General features: G+C 48.0%; 1 protein-coding gene across 2 annotated transcripts; it reads right to left on the reverse strand.

The window, feature by feature from the left end:
- Positions 1 to 7,304: 7,304 nt before the first annotated feature.
- On the reverse strand, positions 7,305 to 20,229 carry wsb1 (WD repeat and SOCS box containing 1). Of its 2 annotated transcripts, XR_011584150.1 has the most exons (10): positions 19,855 to 20,229; positions 16,518 to 16,686; positions 15,438 to 15,721; positions 14,863 to 14,994; positions 14,195 to 14,295; positions 11,771 to 11,943; positions 11,341 to 11,454; positions 9,835 to 9,942; positions 8,042 to 9,644; positions 7,305 to 7,950 (listed from the first exon to the last, which is right to left on the reverse strand). XR_011584150.1 is itself a non-coding variant. In XM_070828723.1 (9 exons), exons 1-9 carry the CDS (start codon positions 19,892 to 19,894, stop codon positions 9,482 to 9,484), a joined length of 1,284 nt encoding a protein of 427 aa, XP_070684824.1. In that variant the 5' UTR covers positions 19,895 to 20,229; the 3' UTR covers positions 7,305 to 9,481. The 2 variants fall into 2 exon arrangements, 1 of the variants encoding a protein (XP_070684824.1); XM_070828723.1 differs by having other exon boundaries at positions 7,305 to 9,644.
- Between the last annotated feature and the right edge of the window lie 1,106 nt (positions 20,230 to 21,335).

The following is a 21,335-nucleotide window of genomic DNA, read 5'->3' on the forward strand; positions in this document are numbered from 1 at the left end:
ATGTATATAACAGTATCTAATATGACAGTTGGGGCAACATTTATAATAGGAACAGTTAACATTTATAACAAGACGTATATAATAGTTAAAATTTACAATAAGACATATGGAACAGTGACCACCACTACCTGCAGAGTAGTGTTGTGTGTGTGAGTGTGTGTGTCACACACATTGACACGCACTCTGGTCTCCACTCTGGGTGGTTTATGTGTCTCTGAGTCTGTCTCAGTCTTCAGCTCTGCTGTTTGTTGCTGTTTGTAGCTCTTGGTTTAGATCTGGTGGGAGATCTCAGGTGACAGGTTTGTTTTCACATGGCCCCGCCAATGACCCTGTCCCCTGCATGTCAGACCACCAACAGACCTCAGACCAGCCATGTGGGTCACTTTCTGAGGTCCCTGTCCTCGGTGGAGCAGGAATCAGTCCCCCCCAAACACTATGCTGTGTGTGTCTGACTGTGGTGACCAGAGCAGCCTCTGGGGGGCGCCAGCAGACTATTGGATGTGGACTGGAACGAGCTGGGCTCTGCCCCCCTCCATCTGTTTATTTGGTCAGGGGTCACATCTGTTCCCATGATCCTCTGCAGCTCACACCCTCATCTGTCATTGGCTGTCAGGATGGGGGGGTGGCAGGGGGCAGGGCTAATTACAGTAAACTTATCATCACTACATGTGATCTTTGCACAGAGCAGAGACTGGATTCTGACAACCTGTGTTACTCCAGATGATAGTCTGCTCCTGCCTGTGTCCCCCAATGGAGACAGACCACGTCCAACTTTGTCCAAATACTGTCATATGACACGTCCAACTCTGTCCTCTGTCATATAACACGTCCAACTCTGTCCTCTGTCATATAACATGTCCAACTCTGTCCTCTGTCATATAACACGTCCAACACTGTCCTCTGTCATATAACACGTCCAACTCTGTCCTCTGTCATATAACACGTCCAACTCTGTCCTCTGTCATATAACACGTCCAACTCTGTCCTGTCATATAACACGTCCAACTCTGTCCTCTGTCATATAACACGTCCAACTCTGTCCTGTCATATAACACGTCCAACTCTGTCCTCTGTCATATAACACGTCCAACTCTGTCCTCTGTCATATAACACGTCCAACTCTGTCCTCTGTCATATAACACATCCAACTCTGTCCTCTGTCATATAACACGTCCAACTCTGTCCTGTCATATAACACGTCCAACTCTGTCCTCTGTCATATAACACGTCCAACACTGTCCTCTGTCATATAACACGTCCAACTCTGTCCTCTGTCATATAACACGTCCAACTCTGTCCTGTCATATAACACGTCCAACTCTGTCCTCTGTCATATAACACGTCCAACTCTGTCCTGTCATATAACACGTCCAACTCTGTCCTCTGTCATATAACACGTCCAACTCTGTCCTCTGTCATATAACACGTCCAACTCTGTCCTCTGTCATATAACACGTCCAACTCTGTCCTCTGTCATATAACACATCCAACTCTGTCCTCTGTCATATAACACGTCCAACTCTGTCCTGTCATATAACACGTCCAACTCTGTCCTCTGTCATATAACACGTCCAACACTGTCCTCTGTCATATAACACGTCCAACTCTGTCCTCTGTCATATAACACGTCCAACACTGTCCTCTGTCATATAACACGTCCAACTCTGTCCTCTGTCATATAACACGTCCAACTCTGTCCTCTGTCATATAACACGTCCAACACTGTCCTCTGTCATATAACACGTCCAACACTGTCCTCTGTCATATAACACGTCCAACTCTGTCCTCTGTCATATAACACGTCCAACTCTGTCCTCTGTCATATAACACGTCCAACTCTGTCCTGTCATATAACACGTCCAACTCTGTCCTGTCATATAACACGTCCAACTCTGTCCTCTGTCATATAACACGTCCAACACTGTCCTCTGTCATATAACACGTCCAACACTGTCCTCTGTCATATAACACGTCCAACTCTGTCCTCTGTCATATAACACGTCCAACTCTGTCCTCTGTCATATAACACGTCCAACTCTGTCCTCTGTCATATAACACGTCCAACTCTGTCCTGTCATATAACACGTCCAACTCTGTCCTGTCATATAACACATCCAACTCTGTCCTGTCATATAACACATCCAACTCTGTCCTCTGTCATATAACACGTCCAACTCTGTCCTCTGTCATATAACACGTCCAACTCTGTCCTCTGTCATATAACACGTCCAACTCTGTCCTGTCATATAACACGTCCAACTCTGTCCTCTGTCATATAACACGTCCAACTCTGTCAATACTGTCATAATATGTCCTTGTTAAATGAGCAAAAAGAGCCAATTTAATTGATTCAGTCTCATAAAAATGATTTAACTATCAATTTGTCATGATTAATAATGAACTTCATGACTAAAACCAAAGTTACCACATTGACAGCTAGTTGAAGGATTTCAGAGTTCTTGACAGAGTAGAGGTTGTTAAGCCTAGCAGAACTGGCTGGATCCAAAATGCAGACAAGGACACTGGTTAGGAGTTGGTTAGGAGACAGAAGTGAACAATGGGGAATCTGGAGCTCAGTCTCCAGAGCGGGAGAGGCTGGAGGCCAACTGAAGTCGCCGGTCCAAGGGCGAGGACCAGCAAGCCAGAGGAAGGCAGGACTGGAGCGGAGACCAGGAGGAGCTGGCTGGTGGAGAGGGAGACAGGACTAGAGCGGAGACCAGGAGGAGCAGGCTGGTGGAGAGAGAGACAGGACCAGAATGGAGACCAGGAGGAGCAGGCTGGTGGAGAGAGAGACAGGACCAGAATGGAGACCAGGAGGAGCAGGCTGGTGGCAGGGGAGACAGGACTGGAACAGAGATGATGAGGAGCAGGCTGGTGGAGGAAACGGGTGCTGGGAATCTGGGCGATCAAAGAGAATGGGGTTATGTCTTTTCTAGAGGAAACTAACCCTAACCCTGGCTGCACAGTAAACTGACATTAAAGCAAATCAAAACCAATACATTCACAAACCATTGCTTAGCCATGTATACAGTTATGCTATGCTATATATGCCCAGTCAGAGTTTGTTAGCAGTCCTTAAAAGGGGAGAAGAAGAAGGTCCTTCAGTGTGCTGCTTCTTAGCCTGTTGGTGAACCAGGCTGGAAGAAGGTTGCGGTTCTTTGTCCTTGCTGTCCTGGTTGCAGGCTGGAGGAATCCGGTCGCTCCTTTGTCCCTTGCTAGTTAGCAGCTCGGTGCTAACTAGCTGGTGTGCTCTTGTTGCTCTGAAGATCAGCTGGCAGACTTTGGGTCATATCTGCTGGTGCTGATAAACCTGGTTCAGGCAGGGCTTTGCATCACTACCATGAAAAAGGTGGTCTGCTATGGTACAGGCCACACTGAGGCTGGAGCTGGAGGAGAGAGCTGCAGGCCTGTAAATGGACTCTCGGCGGTCCCGGTGAGACGAGGTGCAGGGCAGAGCCCAGTCAGGAAGAGCTCGGGATAAGAGCGAAACGGGCAGTGGGGGAGCTCTGGTTTTATTGACCAGAGGTTGTAGGGTCATGTGTCACACATTGACCAATGGTGGCTGTGAAGCTGGGTCCAGGGGTGCATTTAGCACATATGTGTGAAAACTTAAGGACTCTGGGAAATTGAGTTCAGAGAGTCCTTTGTTCAACAGACACAGAGACACGTAGTCCTCACTATTTGGTGGGCCCAACAGATTAGTGTTAGATTAGTTTAGATTGTGTTAGTTGAGTTTTACATTAGTGTTAGTTGAGTTTTACATTAGTGTTAGTTTGTTTTTACATTCGTATTGGTTTAGTTAAAATTAGTGTTAGTTTAGTTTAGATTAGTTTTAGCTTAGTTTTACGCAGTGGTGGGCCGTCAGGGCCAGCAAGACCTTCTCTGCTGGCCTAAACTCAGAATCACTGATTTACGTTTTAATATTTTCCCATTAATCATTTTAGATTATTCCTAATAGTCTCTGCTCTTCATCTCATAGTGTCTCTGTGTCTCTGGGCTGGGGGGCTTCCAGCAGTGTATGTCTATATTAGAGCTTTTATCCAATCATATTTCAGCCATCATGTGTTGCCAGGAATCTGCCCTGAGGCCTTCAGAATCTAAAGTGCAGGCGCCCGTAGCTTAAAATACATCACAATGAAACTGTTGCTTTAACCAATCAGATTTCGAGTTGGTGACCCTAGGGCCTTCTAGCAGGCGTACGATGACGTCATGTCCTCTGATTGGATGGTCAGAGAGCTTAGCCAAAACTAGCGATTTTTATCTGTAGCGACCTGCACAAGCTAAAACTTTATCATCATCAGAAGTATTAATAGCAGTTTTTTTTAACCCACAATGGCTGACTGAGGAGAAGATGTTAATTTGGTTGCAGATCTACTTAGAAATCAATTTTCAAGGCAGACTTTCCAAGAAAAACTGGACATTTTGAGGAAATGCTGGCCCACCCCGAAGCTAGCGAGCCTGTCCCAGCCGGGAAAAGGGTTCGTCCGCCACTTTCAGGTCAGCAACTACGAGCTGTACCCTCGGCTTACAGGCTCCGAGGAGCAGATTGTGTTGCTGAGAATGCCTGGTGTTGGCAACTGAACGACTCTGTGTTTGGAGCCCAGTCGGTGGTTAGAGTGTTTGGTGACTTGCTGAATTCTTTTAATTGGGTTTCTTGCTTTAGTGACGTCATTCATTCTCCAGCATGAGACACCTGTCTGCGATGCAACGTCCTGTTATTCTGCCTTTCTGTATAATACTGACGGTTTCTGTAGCGGTGACGTCATAATGATGGTATTAAGAGGTGGTTTGATTCAGGTAGGACGCCACTGAAGGCCCAGGTGTAAAATGAACGGCCCGCCACTGGTTTTACGTTACTGCTAGTCTAGTTCAGATTAGATTAGTGTTACTTTAGATCACCTCAGATTGGTTTTAGTTTAGCTTAGATTAGTTTTAGTTTAGCTTAGATTGGTCTTAGTTTAGTTAGATTTGTGTTACATTTGTGTCATTTTAGTTATAGTATCAGTCTGTTCCCGATAAACAGCTGCTCACATATTTGCTCCACATTTGTTCCAGATAATTCTTCCAGGCTGGATTTGATAGTGTTGTTTTTTTGAGGAGAGCAGCTCAGCCTGCTGAACATGGCTCCACCCCTACACACACACACACACCACACACACACACACACACACACACATTTAGTTAGCTCTGCCTCGGGCTGTGAGCAGGAAACAGAAGTTATCAGATGTCTGTTTAGTTGGTTGGACACAGTGGTGGAGTGTGTGTTGTGTTGTTTGTGTTGAGTTGTGTGTTGTATTGTGTAGATAGTATCTTTTTGAGTAATGTGGATCATGTTGTGTCGGGGCTGTTCTCAGACTGCGGCAGTAGAGTCTGTTTTGGTCTCAGCCCCAGCAGACGGCCAATCACACTCACAGCTGTGTGTGTGTGTGCAGCCCAACACGTAGCACATTCCTGCAGCTCACTGTTACCTCAGGAGTCGTCTGATCACAGTGGGAACACGAATATTTGGCCATGTCTGAACGTAATACACTGTGGACCTGAGATCACATTGAAATACACAAACACTAAATACATACAACATACGACACTGAATATATCAAATGTCCGTTATATTCTTCGTCTTAAAATAAACCGTCTGTTTTTAAACACTAATAAAGGACCAATCTAATGATCTCATATTTGAGATCATTAAAGGACCAGTGTAACCAAACTGAAGAGGCAAAGTGACAGTGAATGAAGCTTGTTTGTTGTGCTTGCTGCCAGCCTCTCCCTTGTGTCCCTGGGAGCCCATAACCTAGCCGTGACTCACTTCCTGTGTTGGCTGGAGTCCACCATGATGAAGATTCACAACCACAAACACACGTTTCCCAGAAACAGACACTTGTTGCAGCATAGAGTGGAAAAACACTGTCATTTAGCCCCAGCCGAGGAGGCCTTTGCCTTTACCGGCGGTCATGGACTGACACCAGCCTCCTCTCGACAGGAGGTGATTTTCAGGCCCACAAGTCCATCATCGCTCCAAACAAGACGACACACTGTGGAGTCTCGGTCTGCCTGGGCAACTTAGAGAAAATCACCTTTAACCACAAGCCTCTTCAGCTGTGGTGGTTCATGGCCTTTGTTTTCCTTTATTTAAATGATTCATTTGTAGCGTTCATTGTCGTATCTAGTCATATCAAATGCGACAGTAAAAACTGTTTTACTGTCGCATTTTCAGCCGTCATCTTTAAAGCCTCTGAGTGACACTAAGCTGGGGGGCTGTACAGATTCAGTTTAACTGGGGGAGTGACCTAAACTAATATGTAACTGCAGGTATGAACAGTCCTGGTCAATAATAAACCAGATAACTGACCGGCTGTGTGTGTTAGAGCTGCTGGTAGATCTCCATTCAGATGTCTGAAGGCTGTCAGGTCCAGCTCTGTCACAGAGGCCTTACAGAGACGGTCAGTGTGCCCTACATCCTACGCCTTCGCCAGCTTCCACCCCTCCAGTACGAGGGGTGTGGTCCAAGGGTTTGCCTATCGGGGCTGCAGCCAGCGGCCTGCCTCCTGCGGTGCTGGAATATCTCCACTCCCCTTTTCCCCTCCCCTGTTGCAATGTTGTTATTGTCATGTGATGTGCTAAAAATTTGTGCTGAGGTTTTTTTTACCGGTCCCACACTGCACTCCACATGAGTACAGTCTGGTGTCGCATGTTTTTTCTCCTCCCCTCTCTCTCTCCTCCTGTTTTCCTCCCCACTTTCCCCCCCACTGTAAAAATGGACTGCTGGCATTTTACACCTTGCCCAGGGACAACAGTTGAAAAATAGCTTCCTTACGCTAATACTGGCACATTTACAGAAATGTTCATTAATGTGTACCGTCCCTGTTAAATAAATAAATAAATAAAATAAATCAGCACCATCTCATCACCTGCCACATTTCAAGAAATCCGGTCAGTCAAGACCCAGACCTAGACTCAGGACCAGGACCAGGAGGGACAGGAGAGCTCGTGGATGGACTGAATGACTGTTTGCTGATTGGGACGGCGTACTGTGGCTTTCACAGCCACCAGATCCCTCCGGATGCCTCTGGGAGACTGCGGAGCGGCTGTCAGTGCTTCACATCAGCACATTCCAGCTCATCATTAGACCTTTGACTGCTATGTTTTCAGTCAAAACATTTAACGTTACAGAAAACCGGGAGTTTGAGTCTGTAGTCCTGTATTTCATACAGGGTAATGATGCAGCCTCTGGGGAACAGGAATCCGCCAGGACCTGAAGACCATCTGTTGTCTACAGACTTTTGGTTCAATAACCGCCACCATTATTTTGTCAAAAAGCCTTTATTGAAACTACACACCCACATAATGAGAAGAAAGTTGCAGGAATCCTGTACATTCGTTTGTTTGATATATTTACCACTTCACACTGCATCTCACTGAGGCAGGACTGTGATCTGATTGTGACGGTCAAACACATACAGACATCATAAATGCAAACCACCGTTCAGGGTGAGTACAGACAGCTGAGCGCTGCAGTCCACTCAGGAGAAGAAGAAAAGGAAAACCATTGGCATGAGCAGCCCAACCGTCCTGCAGACACAAACAGGACAAACACTTCCCCTCCTTCACGTCCTCGCTGACACAACAGCCACCAGACAGACGGCAGAGTGTCAGCGCGCTGCTCGTTAACCACTGGACTAACAGCAGCTCAGTGTACGTGGGCAGCTGGCAGCTAATTGGTCGGTCTGCCGCTGCGACGGTGGAGAGATGTAATCAACCCTCAGCAGTAAGACTCATTGTAGACACACTTTCACATTTAAAGGAGAACAAAAAGGACAACATACAAAAGTACAAATAATCAACACAATAACTGGATAGAAATGGAAAAAAAAGCTTTGATATGTTTATAGACAGGATACGTGTTATACCAGCTGGAGCGCCGCTTACGGCTTCAAACAGGCACAGGAGCTGTGATCATCAAACGACAACACTGATCTGAAGGCTTCATACCGACCCACAGGGATGGCAGGGCATCTCACACACACACACACACACACACACACACACACACACACAGCTCCGATTCCTGTCAGCAGTCCGTGTAGACATCAGGTAGGAAACCCCAGGAGGAGGATTTAAAGGCACCCTGCGGAGTTTTTTTGTAAACTAACTTGCACACTGTCACAGGATGTTTGTGTGACTTGACGCAGTATAAATAAAGGTTGACTGATTGATTGATTAATTGTTTGATTGATTGACGGTGTGGTGAAGCTGTGAGGCCTGACCAACGAGCAGAGTCTCTACATCTGCTGAGGTGAATCTAGTTGTTTTGGGTTCCTCTGGGCCTCTGTTAGTATGTTGCTGAGTGTCCCGGTACTTCTCCACCACCGGCTGTCCCGTCAGGGACGCAACCCGACACTGTGTGAGCCTGTGTGGCCTCGCTGAGAGCTTGTCCTACCACAGGAGCTACACGGGGACCCACTCATTAAAAACAGTGATCAGAAACTCCACAGGGGGGCTTTAAAGCAAAGGGTCTGGTCCCACCAGCGTTCAGCACTGCCTGTAAACTGTGAACCATCTCAGACTGAACCTGTGACCAGCGAGGACACTCCTGACAACCAATGGTTACTTCTCAATGTAAGGATGTTTCTAAACATCACTACTTTCTGCTGAACAAAATACAGAATTTTGACACTTTGAAAAATATCTTTGGCATTTCTGTACTTCAGTATCTTGTTACATATGTGTGTGCAGAGCTAACATCTGTGTATTTGTTTTGATGTGGCGCTGCTCTGTATGTTTGCTAACTGGCTAGCTTTCATGCTGCCTTTCATTAAAACATGAGACATGCCTGTTCCAGGTGAGCAGCGATGAAGTGAGACAAAGGGAACGTGTTGTGTTGGACCAAACACCTGCTGATCCCTCTGGACTGGAAATAAAACCCACTGCTCTGACCAGACGTCCAGTGAGCGGACCCCGCTGGTGGAAATACTGCTTCAGACTAAGATTCACACGTCTGAGGCCTACAGCCCTCCGTGTGTCTCCTCCCTTCAGTTCACCCACTGGCCAACAGAAACCTGCTGTTAAGAGCAGCACTGCAAAGCTCCTCACATTAAGTGCAACAGCCGAAGTGGGAGGGAAAGATGAAGGGTTAACTGATCCTGGAGCTGAAGTCATGTCAGTGTGGTACTCCTCCAGGTACCACAATGACATAACAGAGGGACTGGAGACCCCACAGGTAACCTGACCTGACGGGCGTGGCTGGTGCACCAGCCCACACACCCACCAACTTAAGCGCTTGCTAAAATAAATATGTACAAAACAACAGGAGGAAGAAGAGGCGCTGAGATGAGGACGTGGCTGTGGACTCCAGCAGGAGTCCGTTTCTCCCGTCCTCATCCAAAGCTGCTTGTTTTCTCAACAGAAGAGGCTCATTGGTTTCCAGCGGGCTGCTGCTGCAGATGCAGCTAGGTCGGCGGGTGTTGAGCGGCAACGGGGGTTAGATGACTTTGTAGGTCAGGTAGTCACGGAGCGGAGTGGGAATGGCCAACACCTCCACCTGCTGGGTGCTCATCACCCGGCGGAGAGCCATCCTGCACATGTGCTGCAGACTGGCAATGCTACGAGGACACTCCCAGAAGTGCACACTGCCATCACGGGTCCTACACCACAGAAAGAGAGGACGGATAAGACAGGAGGAGGTGGAACCACCCACAGCACCCAAACTACAGACAGCCGTAAGCCCACACCGCCAGCCGCGGCAGTGCTGGAAGAACCGGCTCTCCAGGCAGCAGTCATACGGTGTGCTGACATTATGTAACATCTGTGTGTGAATATGTGCAAGTGTCTTACCCAGCTCCAAGGACACTTCCTTCAGGAGAGAAGGCACAGCAGAGGCCGTTGGCGAGGGAGGCAATGGCCTGAGGAGCCCTGTCCTCTATGCTCCAGAATCGAACCAGCCTGGACAGAGACACAGAAATACTGCTGTCACATCGACATTGGCCCAATGGCAGCGCTACACACTGGACTGCCTGGACACGTCCAACATGCTGTGTCCCACTGGAGATCGAACAAACTCTTCTCAGGACCGCTGGCTTTCCTTCTAACCCTGTTTTCTCCAACCGTTCTCTCAGTCCGCTAACCATGATTGGTTAACACTATTCTCTCTGACATAACCTCCTGAGTTCATGATAATAACTCTATGGACTGCTCTTTTAACCTGACTGAACACCTGAGGGTGTGGGGGCTGCCTTGTTGTCCTGTAGGAAAGGAACTATGTGGCAGTGATTCTTCCTGCGTGTACAGACCAAACGCGAGGAGGAGTGATTACACACAGTCAAGAGAAGGACTTAAATAAGCAGGAATTAGCTCAGGGCGGTGTCAGCTGATGCCAAACTGAAAACTGAGCTGTGAGACTGAGCTGTGAGCACACACACAAACACTCCCACAGAAATAGTTGGTGCGTACGTTGCTAGCTAGTTGGCAGCTAACGTCTGAACAGATGGTACAATGTCTGTTTGGGGCAAATAAATACAGACTGAAACCACTGTAGTAAGAATGAAAATGTGATATTGTCCTGGAGGTGGTGCTAGAGGATGGGCCACAGGGTCACTAAAATCAAAGGCATATTATTCCTGAGAAAGCAGGAGTGTGATGAGAAGGCTTCCTGCCAACCTGCCCCTCAGATCAGGACATTTCTACTGAAGAAAACTGAAAAACATGTTGAGATTAGAAATAATAATTAGAAACATGAGCAGATTCTGGGACTCGACTTCACTGGCCATCTGGTGAGCAGCTGTCAGCAGTGACTACTATAAAAAACAAATACATGCGACCGCTGGGTAGATCCTTCTGACTGGCAGCGTGCTTCCGGAAACACTCTACACCAGCTTCCACCTGCGTCTCTTCAACATTGTTCCTGCCAACCATGCGGTGTTTGGCCGGCCGTCAAAGTGAATGACCACCTTGTGACAGTCGTGTGACCCGACCAAACAGACCAGCAAACAGTCACTCTGAGCTCTCAGGTCCCACTGAGACTCATGACTTCCTGCAAAATCTAAAAACAAACTGCTGCCAACAGTGAAGCTTTTCTGTTTAGAAATAAGCCCGTGTGCACTACGGGTGTCACCGTGACAACACATCCAACACATGTGGGCCAGTCACGGCTCACGCTCAACTTGCCATCTGAACGCCATCTGAACACTTAGACGAACTGCTGCTCTTAGTCTTACCTAATCCACGTCCATGTTATAGACCACACAGCGAAACTTGTATGTCTGATGTTAGCACACACACACAGACAGACAAGTTGAGAAGCTTCGACCTTTAACCTGTCCAGGTGACCCCTGCTGTCCTCACCTGTCATCAGTAACACTGGCAATGTGGCGGCCGTCAGGACAGAAGCTCACAGAGCGAACCCAGCGGTCATTTGACCCTCCAGCAAAAATGGGTGATGGAGGAGGGAAAAGGTGGCTGGAGAGAGACCAATGAGAGCATCAGTGTCACAGTAAAGACCGTCTAGGTCAAACAAACATCCACCGTTTGGAACAGGCTCGTCGTTTAAATAACTGCATCTCTAACTGTGGACAGACGGAAAGTGGGAAAAGCACAGTTATCCTCCTGAAAACAGAGTTAGACTCATGATAATCAAACAGCCTTTTATTTAGCTCAGGTTCTTAGCGTTGGTGTGTTAGCAGCAGTAGCTAATGTTAGCTCACATATCTGCTGCTGTGACTTCACGGACTCCTGAGCCATCAACAATAATGATCGTCATTCTCCTTCTCCTTACCCCAGCTCCAGCAGCACAGTGGCCTTGTGGTGATCCCACACGATGACCCGGGTGTCATAGGAGGCTGTGGCCAACAGCGCCCCATCTGGTGAAAACTCACAGGACACCACATCGTTGTGGTGTCCCTCCAGCTTCCGGATCAAGGTGAACTTATCCATGTTCCATAGGAACACCTGCAGAGTAAAGGCAGGGCGGTTATAGCCCACGCAGTGGTTCAGCTGAGTGTAGATGAGCTGTCTTATTCTCATTATCATTACTCTCTGTACATTTATAAATTAAATGAATTACAGCAGAATTAAACAGTAATATCACTGTAAAGCTCTGTAAGCTTTAACCAGGCCAAACAAACAAAAGAGCTCATGCTACACAAGCAGCAAGGCTACGTCAAAATACAGTACTTCACTGGCATTAATAGTTAACTTCCAACAGTTTTAGTCAGTACTAGTAAACTACAGCATCAGAATGTAAACATCTTTAACACATTACTACATAGACTAAATAAATACTTCCATTATGTTAAAATAAGAAGTCTACAGAAAAGAAGAGAAAATAAAACAAGTAGTAACTTAAGGTAACATAATGTTACTCCACTGGTTTCCCCTTTCAGAGTTTTAGTTCACTGTGTTTACAATAGGCTCGCACCTCCGGCAGAAGCCTACGAAGAGAGACAGATACTGCAAGAGAAAAGAATATTTTATGGCCAAAGGGTTGATTCCTCTGGCAAAGTACAAGTATGCACGCGCGCGCACACACACACACACACACACACACACACACACACACACACACACACACACTGGTAGAACAACGATCACATGTGGAAGCTTTTTGTTTTTAACAGCTGGACATGGTCTAAACAGTGTCTAAACACTCTGGGACAATGCATCATCTGAGTCATATGGCACATAACAGTACAGTACGCAGTGGTGGTAGCAGTATGTAGTACAGAACACAGTAGTGGTAGTAGTATATAGTACAGTTCACAGTAGTGGTACTAGTCTATAGTACACGGCTTGTGCACAGCGTGGCTCTCTGATTGACAGAAAATGTTTTACAGAGCTATGAACGCTGCCTGTGAACAGATGCAGTTAATGATCTACATAAACATGATGAGTCACATACAGGTTAATGGCTCTGTATACTGTTCCCTCATTTTCTGGTTGCTAACGTTGGCATGTTGGTGATGTCTGCTGAAGTTGCGTCATGTGGATGAAACGGAGTAAATATATTGTAGTTCCTCTGGTGCTGCCAACAGCAGAAACACTGAATGTAGTCTATAACAGACCAGTTGCAGAGGAGAGGTTACCACATGACTGGCTGCTGGTTTGGGATATGTCCTAATGATTTCTGAACCATAATAACCTGAGACCATAGCTCCATTATTAAAGGGGGGTGTATGCGTCATTAGCGAAGCTGCTGCAGCTGCAGGCTAACACTGACAGCGGGGGATGGGGTGGCGTGAACGCTACATGTTTTCATGTTTTAACGGAGAGGAGCTGGTGTGTGTGCAGACGGGGGGGGAGGGGGGGGGGGTAGAGCTGTTCACAGATAGGGGGGGAGTATGTGGGGGAGGGTTTTGGGTGGGGTAACAACCAGATTAATGATAGTTTTGAACTGAAATCAAAATAAATAGAGGAACTGCGACAGCAGAGGTAGACAGACACAGAGCAGCACCTACGTACAGAGTGACCTTGGGGGTCAGGAGCCAGGTGGCCCCTGGCCAGGCCTGAGGGCTTTGTGCACTGTGCGTCCCCGGTTTACACCGGCTGCTCAAAATGTCAGCGCGGCGCTCCCTTCAAAACCAATCACACACTGAGCTCTGCCACCACCTGTGACAGGGAGAGCAAGACACACACTGTAGGGACACACACAGCCTAACAAAGCTACCACCATGTTCACATTGATCTGCTGTGGCCAGGACTCACACCAGAAACACGGCCGCCTTAAGGGCTGCAGGAGTGTGGGCCGCCAGCTCCACAGGAATAAAACTAGGGCCTTAGTGTCTCCTCAGCTGGCCTTTAGGTTTACATCAGCACACAGTAGTTACTAGTAGTAGTTACTCTGCATCTTGTTCTCAGGTTAGATTACAGGTGGGCTGTGGCCTCAGCAGTCATTGTTTAGACAGTATCTGGATGATGTGGAGACACACGTTTACTTCAGCTGTAAAACTACAGTGACAGCAGCTGTCTGCTCTGCATGCAAACATCAGTTTTCACTGAAAAAAAAACCAAACAGGATCTAGATGCAGGCAGCTTAGCTTATCATGACAGCCAGCAGTTTGCTCTGAGAGGACATGGGGGAGGTAGCAGGGCACATGGGGGCTGTTTTCATTTGGAGGCTGATTGAGCATAATTGGTCACAAGCAAATGCACACAGATTAGCTAGCAAACCCAGAATTAAGTAAACAGAAACTTGTGTACGTACCGCTTTGCCAGCGCCGACTGAGCACAGGATGGAAGAGTCAGGGGAGAAGGCGCTGCAATACACCCAGTTCTGATGCCCCCGCAAGACCTTCACCATGTTACCTGCGCGTGCACACATACACACAAAAGGCAAAGGTTGGCCTTATTCAGTGCTCTTCTTTTTGATAAGTATTCCCATGAAAAGACCAAACCAACAATGTGGTTGTGGATGTGTTGACAATAAGAAGGACCAGCCTGCTGCTCAGTGGTGAGATAACAATACCAGCTCATATCTGACGTTACTATGCGTCGCTGTGGGCTCATTAGACTGTGACAGCAGCATGTGACCTGTTTTTAACTGACGCATTAATGTATGGAGGAAAATTAGGTCACAGCACTGATGTTACGTCCCCCATACATGGCACTGGCCAGGGTTATATGATGTGTGAGTGCTGGCTGTGGGTCACATCAGGAATGCCTCTGTCTTCTGTGCATGTATGAAGAAGACACCAGGCCTCACGTGGGCCGCTCTGTACATGTACCGGCTGGTCCTGGTCCCTGGACCACAGGGCTGGTGAGTCCTGCTGTGGTTAAGGAGTTAATGAAGAGACAGGCAGAAGAAGGGACAGCCCAGAAAAGGAGGGAGTGTTGAGGAGAGAGGTTTCCACTGAGGACGGCCGGTCTTCCTACCATCATCTTTGAGGTCCCACACACGAAGGGTCTTATCTCTGGACGCAGAGACCAGCATGAGGCTGCCATCAGGAGCAAAGGTCAAGTCTCTCACCACATCAGTATGGTCCATCAGATTCAGCAACAGCTTTCCTGCAATGAGCCACCAAACCAAGAAAGGCTTCATTATTGCTGCTCCCCAGTCAGAAAATAAGAGAGGACGTGGACGATAAAATCAGAAGGTAAAATCAGTGCAAAGAGCAGGTGTGACCAGCTGGGTGGTGGTTTCACAGAACAACAACACCTGGATGATACACAATATAACTCAGTAACGTTAGGTGTAACATGGCTCTCTACTCTCAGACTGTCCACACCAGACTGTGTATGGTGCGTACGTTGGCCTTCAGCCGCTGGACTAATGCTGATCATGTTAGAATAATCCCCTGCTGTTGGTGGTTTCTGCTCACAGTGGCTGTCTAACTAAACCTCCCAACATCTCGCTCTTTTTCTCTGAAACTGACTTTCCCTCCTGGTCTACTGTCTAACCGCTGACCAGCAAGCGAGGTTGCCTCTGATCAGCCCCACCGTGTCCTCACCCGTATAAACGTCCCAGATCTTGATGCGGCCGTTGTTGAGGCCCGTTGCCAGCAGCAGCTGGTCCTGGCCAAACTTGAACCGATGCCACTCGATGTTAACGCAGCGGCTCTGCTTCTCTGGTACAGAGGAGCCGAAGGCCAAGCCCCACACGATGTCTCCACAGTCAATGGTGTGCTCGCGGGGCTCACCAGCCGCCACCAGTAGCTGGGTCCCATCGCTGTTCTGACGAGACAGACGCCGGGGGCTGGAAGCATTGGTGCCCTCTCCACCGTGGCCCACGGAGCTACAGCAGAGAAAGAGGAAAGACATGAGACGAGGACCGACCACAGAGACCATCACACCGAGGCTGTTACTGCTTCAACTCAACACAGCGCTGATATGGCGTGAAGCAGTTGGTGAAATAATGCAGATATTTGGCGTACAAGCAGTCTGTCAAAGGGAAACGGTCCGCAGAGAAAACACCACACTCAGGTACATTTTACTGGCACAGAAACAGCTAAACAGACTGACTAAAGCCAGAGCTTTCTCTTCAGCCTCTAGCTGGTCAAGACGCCACTGACTGCAGGTCGGCTGTGGTCGCTCCTCGCCTGCTGTGCTCAACTCATCGCCACATGGCGCCGCAGCAATTAGACTGGACAGGAAACACGCTAGTACGGTTTGACCTGGTTCAGCTGTAGTAGAAACAGTGGACCCCTAGACCTGGACCACTGGATCTGTTCAGTCTTGACAAGCTGAACCATAGACATCGCTGAGATGAGAGGATTAATGCAGCGGAGTGTATTTTCAGTGATAAACCCAGGAATCAGTCCTGCATGATTTGTTCTTCCTGGTCTGTTTGGTCTGTGATCTCTGACTTAGCATGTTGGTGTTCAACAGAACATATGATACCAACATGTCGCTCGTCTCCCTGAGGACTAAAAGAATGTTCAGATGGTGGACAGAGTGGGAGCGGCCCCGTCTGCTGTAGAGGTTCATTACATGACGACTGAACTCTGAGAAGAGGGATCAGCCTATACACTCAAGAGGAGTCAGACTATAACCCGAAGAGGGGTCACAGTTGTATTTCCAGTGATACTCACAAGTCCTTCAGGCATTTAGTCCAGGGGATGAGCCTGACGATGCGGTGTCCCTGGGACCAGGCCAGGTAGGAGCCATTGGGGGCAAAGGCTACGGTCCAAGCCTCACGGCCAGACTTCTGGTCGAAGGGAGCAGTAGGCACCAGGAGCTCACCGATGAACTTTGCCTTACCTGGAAACAAACAACAGCAGCAGGCCTGTTAGTGCAGCTGCGAACACCCAGGACACCTATCATTTTATCAGAGAAACATGAAGGAGAAATGGTCCAGACTGGACTGGCCCGGTCTGGAGCAGGTCCAGTCTGACCAGTAGCCTGTGGTTATTAGAGAAATGATCCGTACTGCCAGAAGAAACATGTGACCTTTGTACAGGAGAACAGCGTGTCTGCAGGCACCTATAACACCTTCTACTGGTCACATGGAAACAAAGTGGAAGCAGGCCTTGAAAACATAAGCAGGGCGTGTTACTAGTGGTCACATGACGAACCCAGAGGCCAGTGGCATGGATGTGTTTACACACAGCACCGTTGTTTAATGTCGACCATTCAGGCCCACAAACACCTCATGTCTGTTGTAACAGTTAGTGGGAAAAAAATTAACGGTCTGGAAAGGTGGTACAGGTGAGTCCTGGGACCTGTCTGAACCTTACAGGTGAGTGTGAATGGAACTGGATGATCTGAGGTAAATCAAAGGAAGTCAATAGTACAGTGTAGAACAAAGTTCACTACAAGGAAAAATAAATAGCTCAAATGCTGAACTCCTATATTAACATTTTAATGGCTGGTAAAAACTAATAATTTAACACAACCAGAGTACCTGAGGAACTTCACACACAGCACGGTAGTACAGTCTTTGTGTATGTATGTGTGTGTTTGAACGGACAGTACAGTCTGCATGTGTGTGTGTGTGTTTGAACGGACAGTACAGTCTGCATGTGTGTTTGAATGGACAGTACAGTTTGCGTGTGTGTTTGAACGGACAGTACAGTCTGCGTGTGTGAGTGTGTTTGAACGGACAGTACAGTCTCTGTGTGTGAGTGTGTTTAAACGGACAGTACAGACTCTGTGTGTGTGTGTGTGTGTGTGTGTGTTTGAATGGACAGTACAGTCTGTGTGTGTGTGTTTGAGGGACGGTACAGTGTGTGTGTGTGTGTGTGTGTGTGTGTCTGACGGACGGTACAGTCTGTGTGTGTTTGTTTGAACAGACGGTACAGTCTGTGTGTGAGTGTGTTTGAACGGACAGTACAGTGTGTGTGAGTGTGTTTGAACGGACAGTACAGTGTGTGTGTGAGTGTGTTTGAACGGACAGTACAGTGTGTGTGTGAGTGTGTTTAAACGGACAGTACAGTCTGCGTGTGTGAGTGTGTTTGAACGGACAGTACAGTCTCTGTGTGAGTGTGTTTGAACGGACAGTAGTGTGTGTGAGTGTGTTCAAACGGACAGTACAGTCTGTGTGAGTGTGTTTAAACGGACAGTACAGTCTGTGTGTGAGTGTGTTTGAACGGACAGTAAAGTCTGTGTGTGAGTGTGTTTGAACGGACAGTACAATGTGTGTGAGTGTGTTTGAACGGACAGTACAGTCTGTGTGTGAGTTGGTTTAAACGGACAGTACAGTCTCTGTGTGTGAGTGTGTTTAAACGGGCAGTACAGTCTGTGTGTGTTTGAACGGATAGTACAGTCTGTGTGTGTGTGTTTGAACAGACAGTACAGTCTGTGTGAGTGTTTGAACGGACAGTACAGTCTGTGTGTGAGTGTGTTTGAACGGACAGTACAGTCTGTGTGTGAGTGTTTGAATGGACAGTACAGTCTGTGTGTGTGTTTGAACGGACAGCACAGTCTGTGTGTGAGTGTTTGAATGGACAGTACAGTCTGTGTGTGTGTGTGTTTAAACGTATAGTACAGTCTGTGTGAGTGTTTGAACGGACAGTACAGTCTGTGTGTGAGTGTGTTTGGACGGACTGTACAGTCTGTGTGTGTGTTTGAACGGACAGTACAGTCTGTGTGTGACTGTGTTTGGACGGACTGTACAGTCTGTGTGTGTGTGTTTAAACAGATAGTACAGTGTGTGTGTGTGTGTTTGACGGACGGTTCAGTCTGTGTGTGTGTGTCTGACGGACGGTACAGTCTGTGAGTGTGTTTGAACGGACAGCACAGTGTGTGTGAGTGTGTTTGAACGGACAGTACAGTGTGTGTGAGTGTGTTTGAACGGACAGTACAGTCTGTATGTGAGTGTGATTAAACAGACAGTACAGTCTCTGTGTGTGTGTTTGAATGGACAGTACAGTCTCTGTGTGTGTGTGTGTGTGTGTGTGTGTGTGTGTGTGTGTCTGACGGACGGTACAGTCTGTGTGTGTTTGAACGGACAGTACAGTCTGTGTGTGTGTTTGTGTGTGTTTGAACAGACAGTACGGTCTGTGTGTGAGTATGTTTGAACGGACAGTACAGTGTGTGTGTGTGTGTGTTTGAACAGACAGTACAGTCTGTGTGAGTGTGTTTGAACGGACAGTACAGTGTGTGTGTGTGTGTGTGTGTTTGAATGGATAGTACAGTCTGTGTGTGTGTGTTTGGACGGACAGTACAGTCTGTGTGTGTCTAACGGACAGTACAGTGTATGTGTGTGTGTGTGTCTGACGGACGGTACAGTCTGTGTGTGTGCTTGTACAGTGTGTGTGTGTCTTTGAACAGACAGTACAGTGTGTGTGTTTGAACTGACAATAGAGTGTGTGTGTGCATGTGTGCTCTGTTATGAATCGCTGACTTATGTGCATAGAGTGGGGGGGGGGGGGGGGGGGCGGGGGGCGGAGCTGAGGTTTGACTCACAGACTGTAACCCTAACCCCCCCCCCCATTCCCCAGTTACCTGAGAAAATGGAATTATTTCATACTGTTTCGGGTTAACCCTGATGTCCGAGGTTAAGTGAACTCACCACCACAGAGAACATTCTCATAGAACTGAGGCTGAGTGGAGGTTAGCTAACATTAGGCCACTTTACATGAAATTAGCCCACAAATCAGCCTCTTTAGCTGACATTAGCCCACTTTAGCTGATACTTGCCAACCTTAGCTGACATTAGCAAATATTAGGCCACTTTAGCCCACATTAGCCCACATTGGTTTAAGAAGCATTGGTTTACTGCGCTGTTAGCACAGGCAGGCTAACCAGCAGTCCACCGAGTACTAGTCAGACCCGGGTTTAAACCGGGTAAACTACACCGAGCCCGGGCCGGTCTGGTGTGCTGTTTCAATCCAGGTGACGGCGGACCGCTAGTCCGGGGCTAAGCTACCTGGAAGCGGCCTAACCAACCGTCCTGATACAGACACGGTGAACCTGAGCTGCACTCACCTATATCATTTTCGTTTACACAGTCTGGGAAGCTTGCCATCTAAATCAGGGCGCAGACCGAAGAAAAAAGTCGAGCACGGACCGAAAAACGACAATATGTGGAGGAAATAACAGCCGCTGCGGACTCAGACGGTGGGCGGGCGGCTTCGTCTCTTCCGCTGAGGTCGATCGGATCCCTCCGCCAAGCGTCACGTCCCGGGGAAAATACGGGCGAGTCGTCGGTGGAGCTTTGTCTTCGTTTCCTTCACTTCCCGACACAAGACTTTATTTTACCGTTGTAGATGTGTCTGTGTGCCGCTCTGTGTTCGCGCTGTCCAGGTCTCACACGCGCAGTGACGGTCTTTACTAGAGTACTGCTCCGTCCTCTCTTTGCTGTACTGACTCTCAGCGGACCGCCCGAAGATCTGAAGAGGCGGGCTCTAGGACCAGGGAGGGGGCCCTTCACACGTCAGCACTGTCACCATGGAGACACGGGCACCCCCCTCCGCCTGCCATGGAGACACGGACAACCCCTCCCCCTGCTGTCATGGAGACACGATCAATCCTTCCCCCTGCTGTCATGGAGACACGATCAACCCCTCCCCCTGCTGCCGGTCGTCCTCTTCTTCTTCGTCCGTTTTAAACACTGGGGTGTAACAGCTCCACCATCTGGTGGTTGGCGGACTCCTCTTCCTCATATCATCACATTAAACAGGTCAGAAAATGGCTGACAATGAACCCCAAGCTCCAGAGGAAGGTCACCTGAACACCACACGGTACCACATAGTACTGTAGTACTACTACACAGTACCGCAGAGTACTGTAGTAATCGTACAGAGGAACACTACACAGTGGACCAGTGGTTCCAACATCTGCTGGTTCCTTATAAGCTGATCTGCTGTCTGCAGTCCTCAGACACATCTGGTCCCTGGATCGTGTATGAATATGAGCCAATGAAACATGGATGTCATGTGAACAGTAACACTGGACTGGTCCTGGTTTATAGACGCTGTAAGACAACCTGCTCGTCACTAAACAAACAAACGGCACATTTAGTTCATCAGTGGGGACCAAAGAGAAGAGAGAACCTCTGAAGTGATAAAAAAGGTTTTATTCACAAATGGAAAAAGACGTTAATTTCACTGAGAGCTGATTCATCCATTTAGCCGTCTGGAGCTTTCTATCAAACTGCTACCAAACGTTTCTCTCATGTTCACACGGCTACATCAGACGTGAGTACAGCTTTACTCCATGCTAGTTTCACATCAACACACACACACATGACAGAGCAGTACAAAGGGAAGGATGGAACCTCACAGTCATTTATTCACTGTGATCGACGCCCAATCAGAATCCATCTTTAGGCCCATCATCCAGTCACGCTTCAGATGCTTTAAACTCCCAAACAGACAAATCCATCGTCCCCCTGTCCCAACACGGTGACGTGGTCTGATGGAGATACAGTGACGCCTCTAGGGGTAGACTCAGACTCTAATTAAGTG

This window comes from Pempheris klunzingeri, chromosome 4 (genome assembly GCF_042242105.1).
Source record: "Pempheris klunzingeri isolate RE-2024b chromosome 4, fPemKlu1.hap1, whole genome shotgun sequence".
Lineage (NCBI taxonomy): Eukaryota > Metazoa > Chordata > Actinopteri > Acropomatiformes > Pempheridae > Pempheris > Pempheris klunzingeri.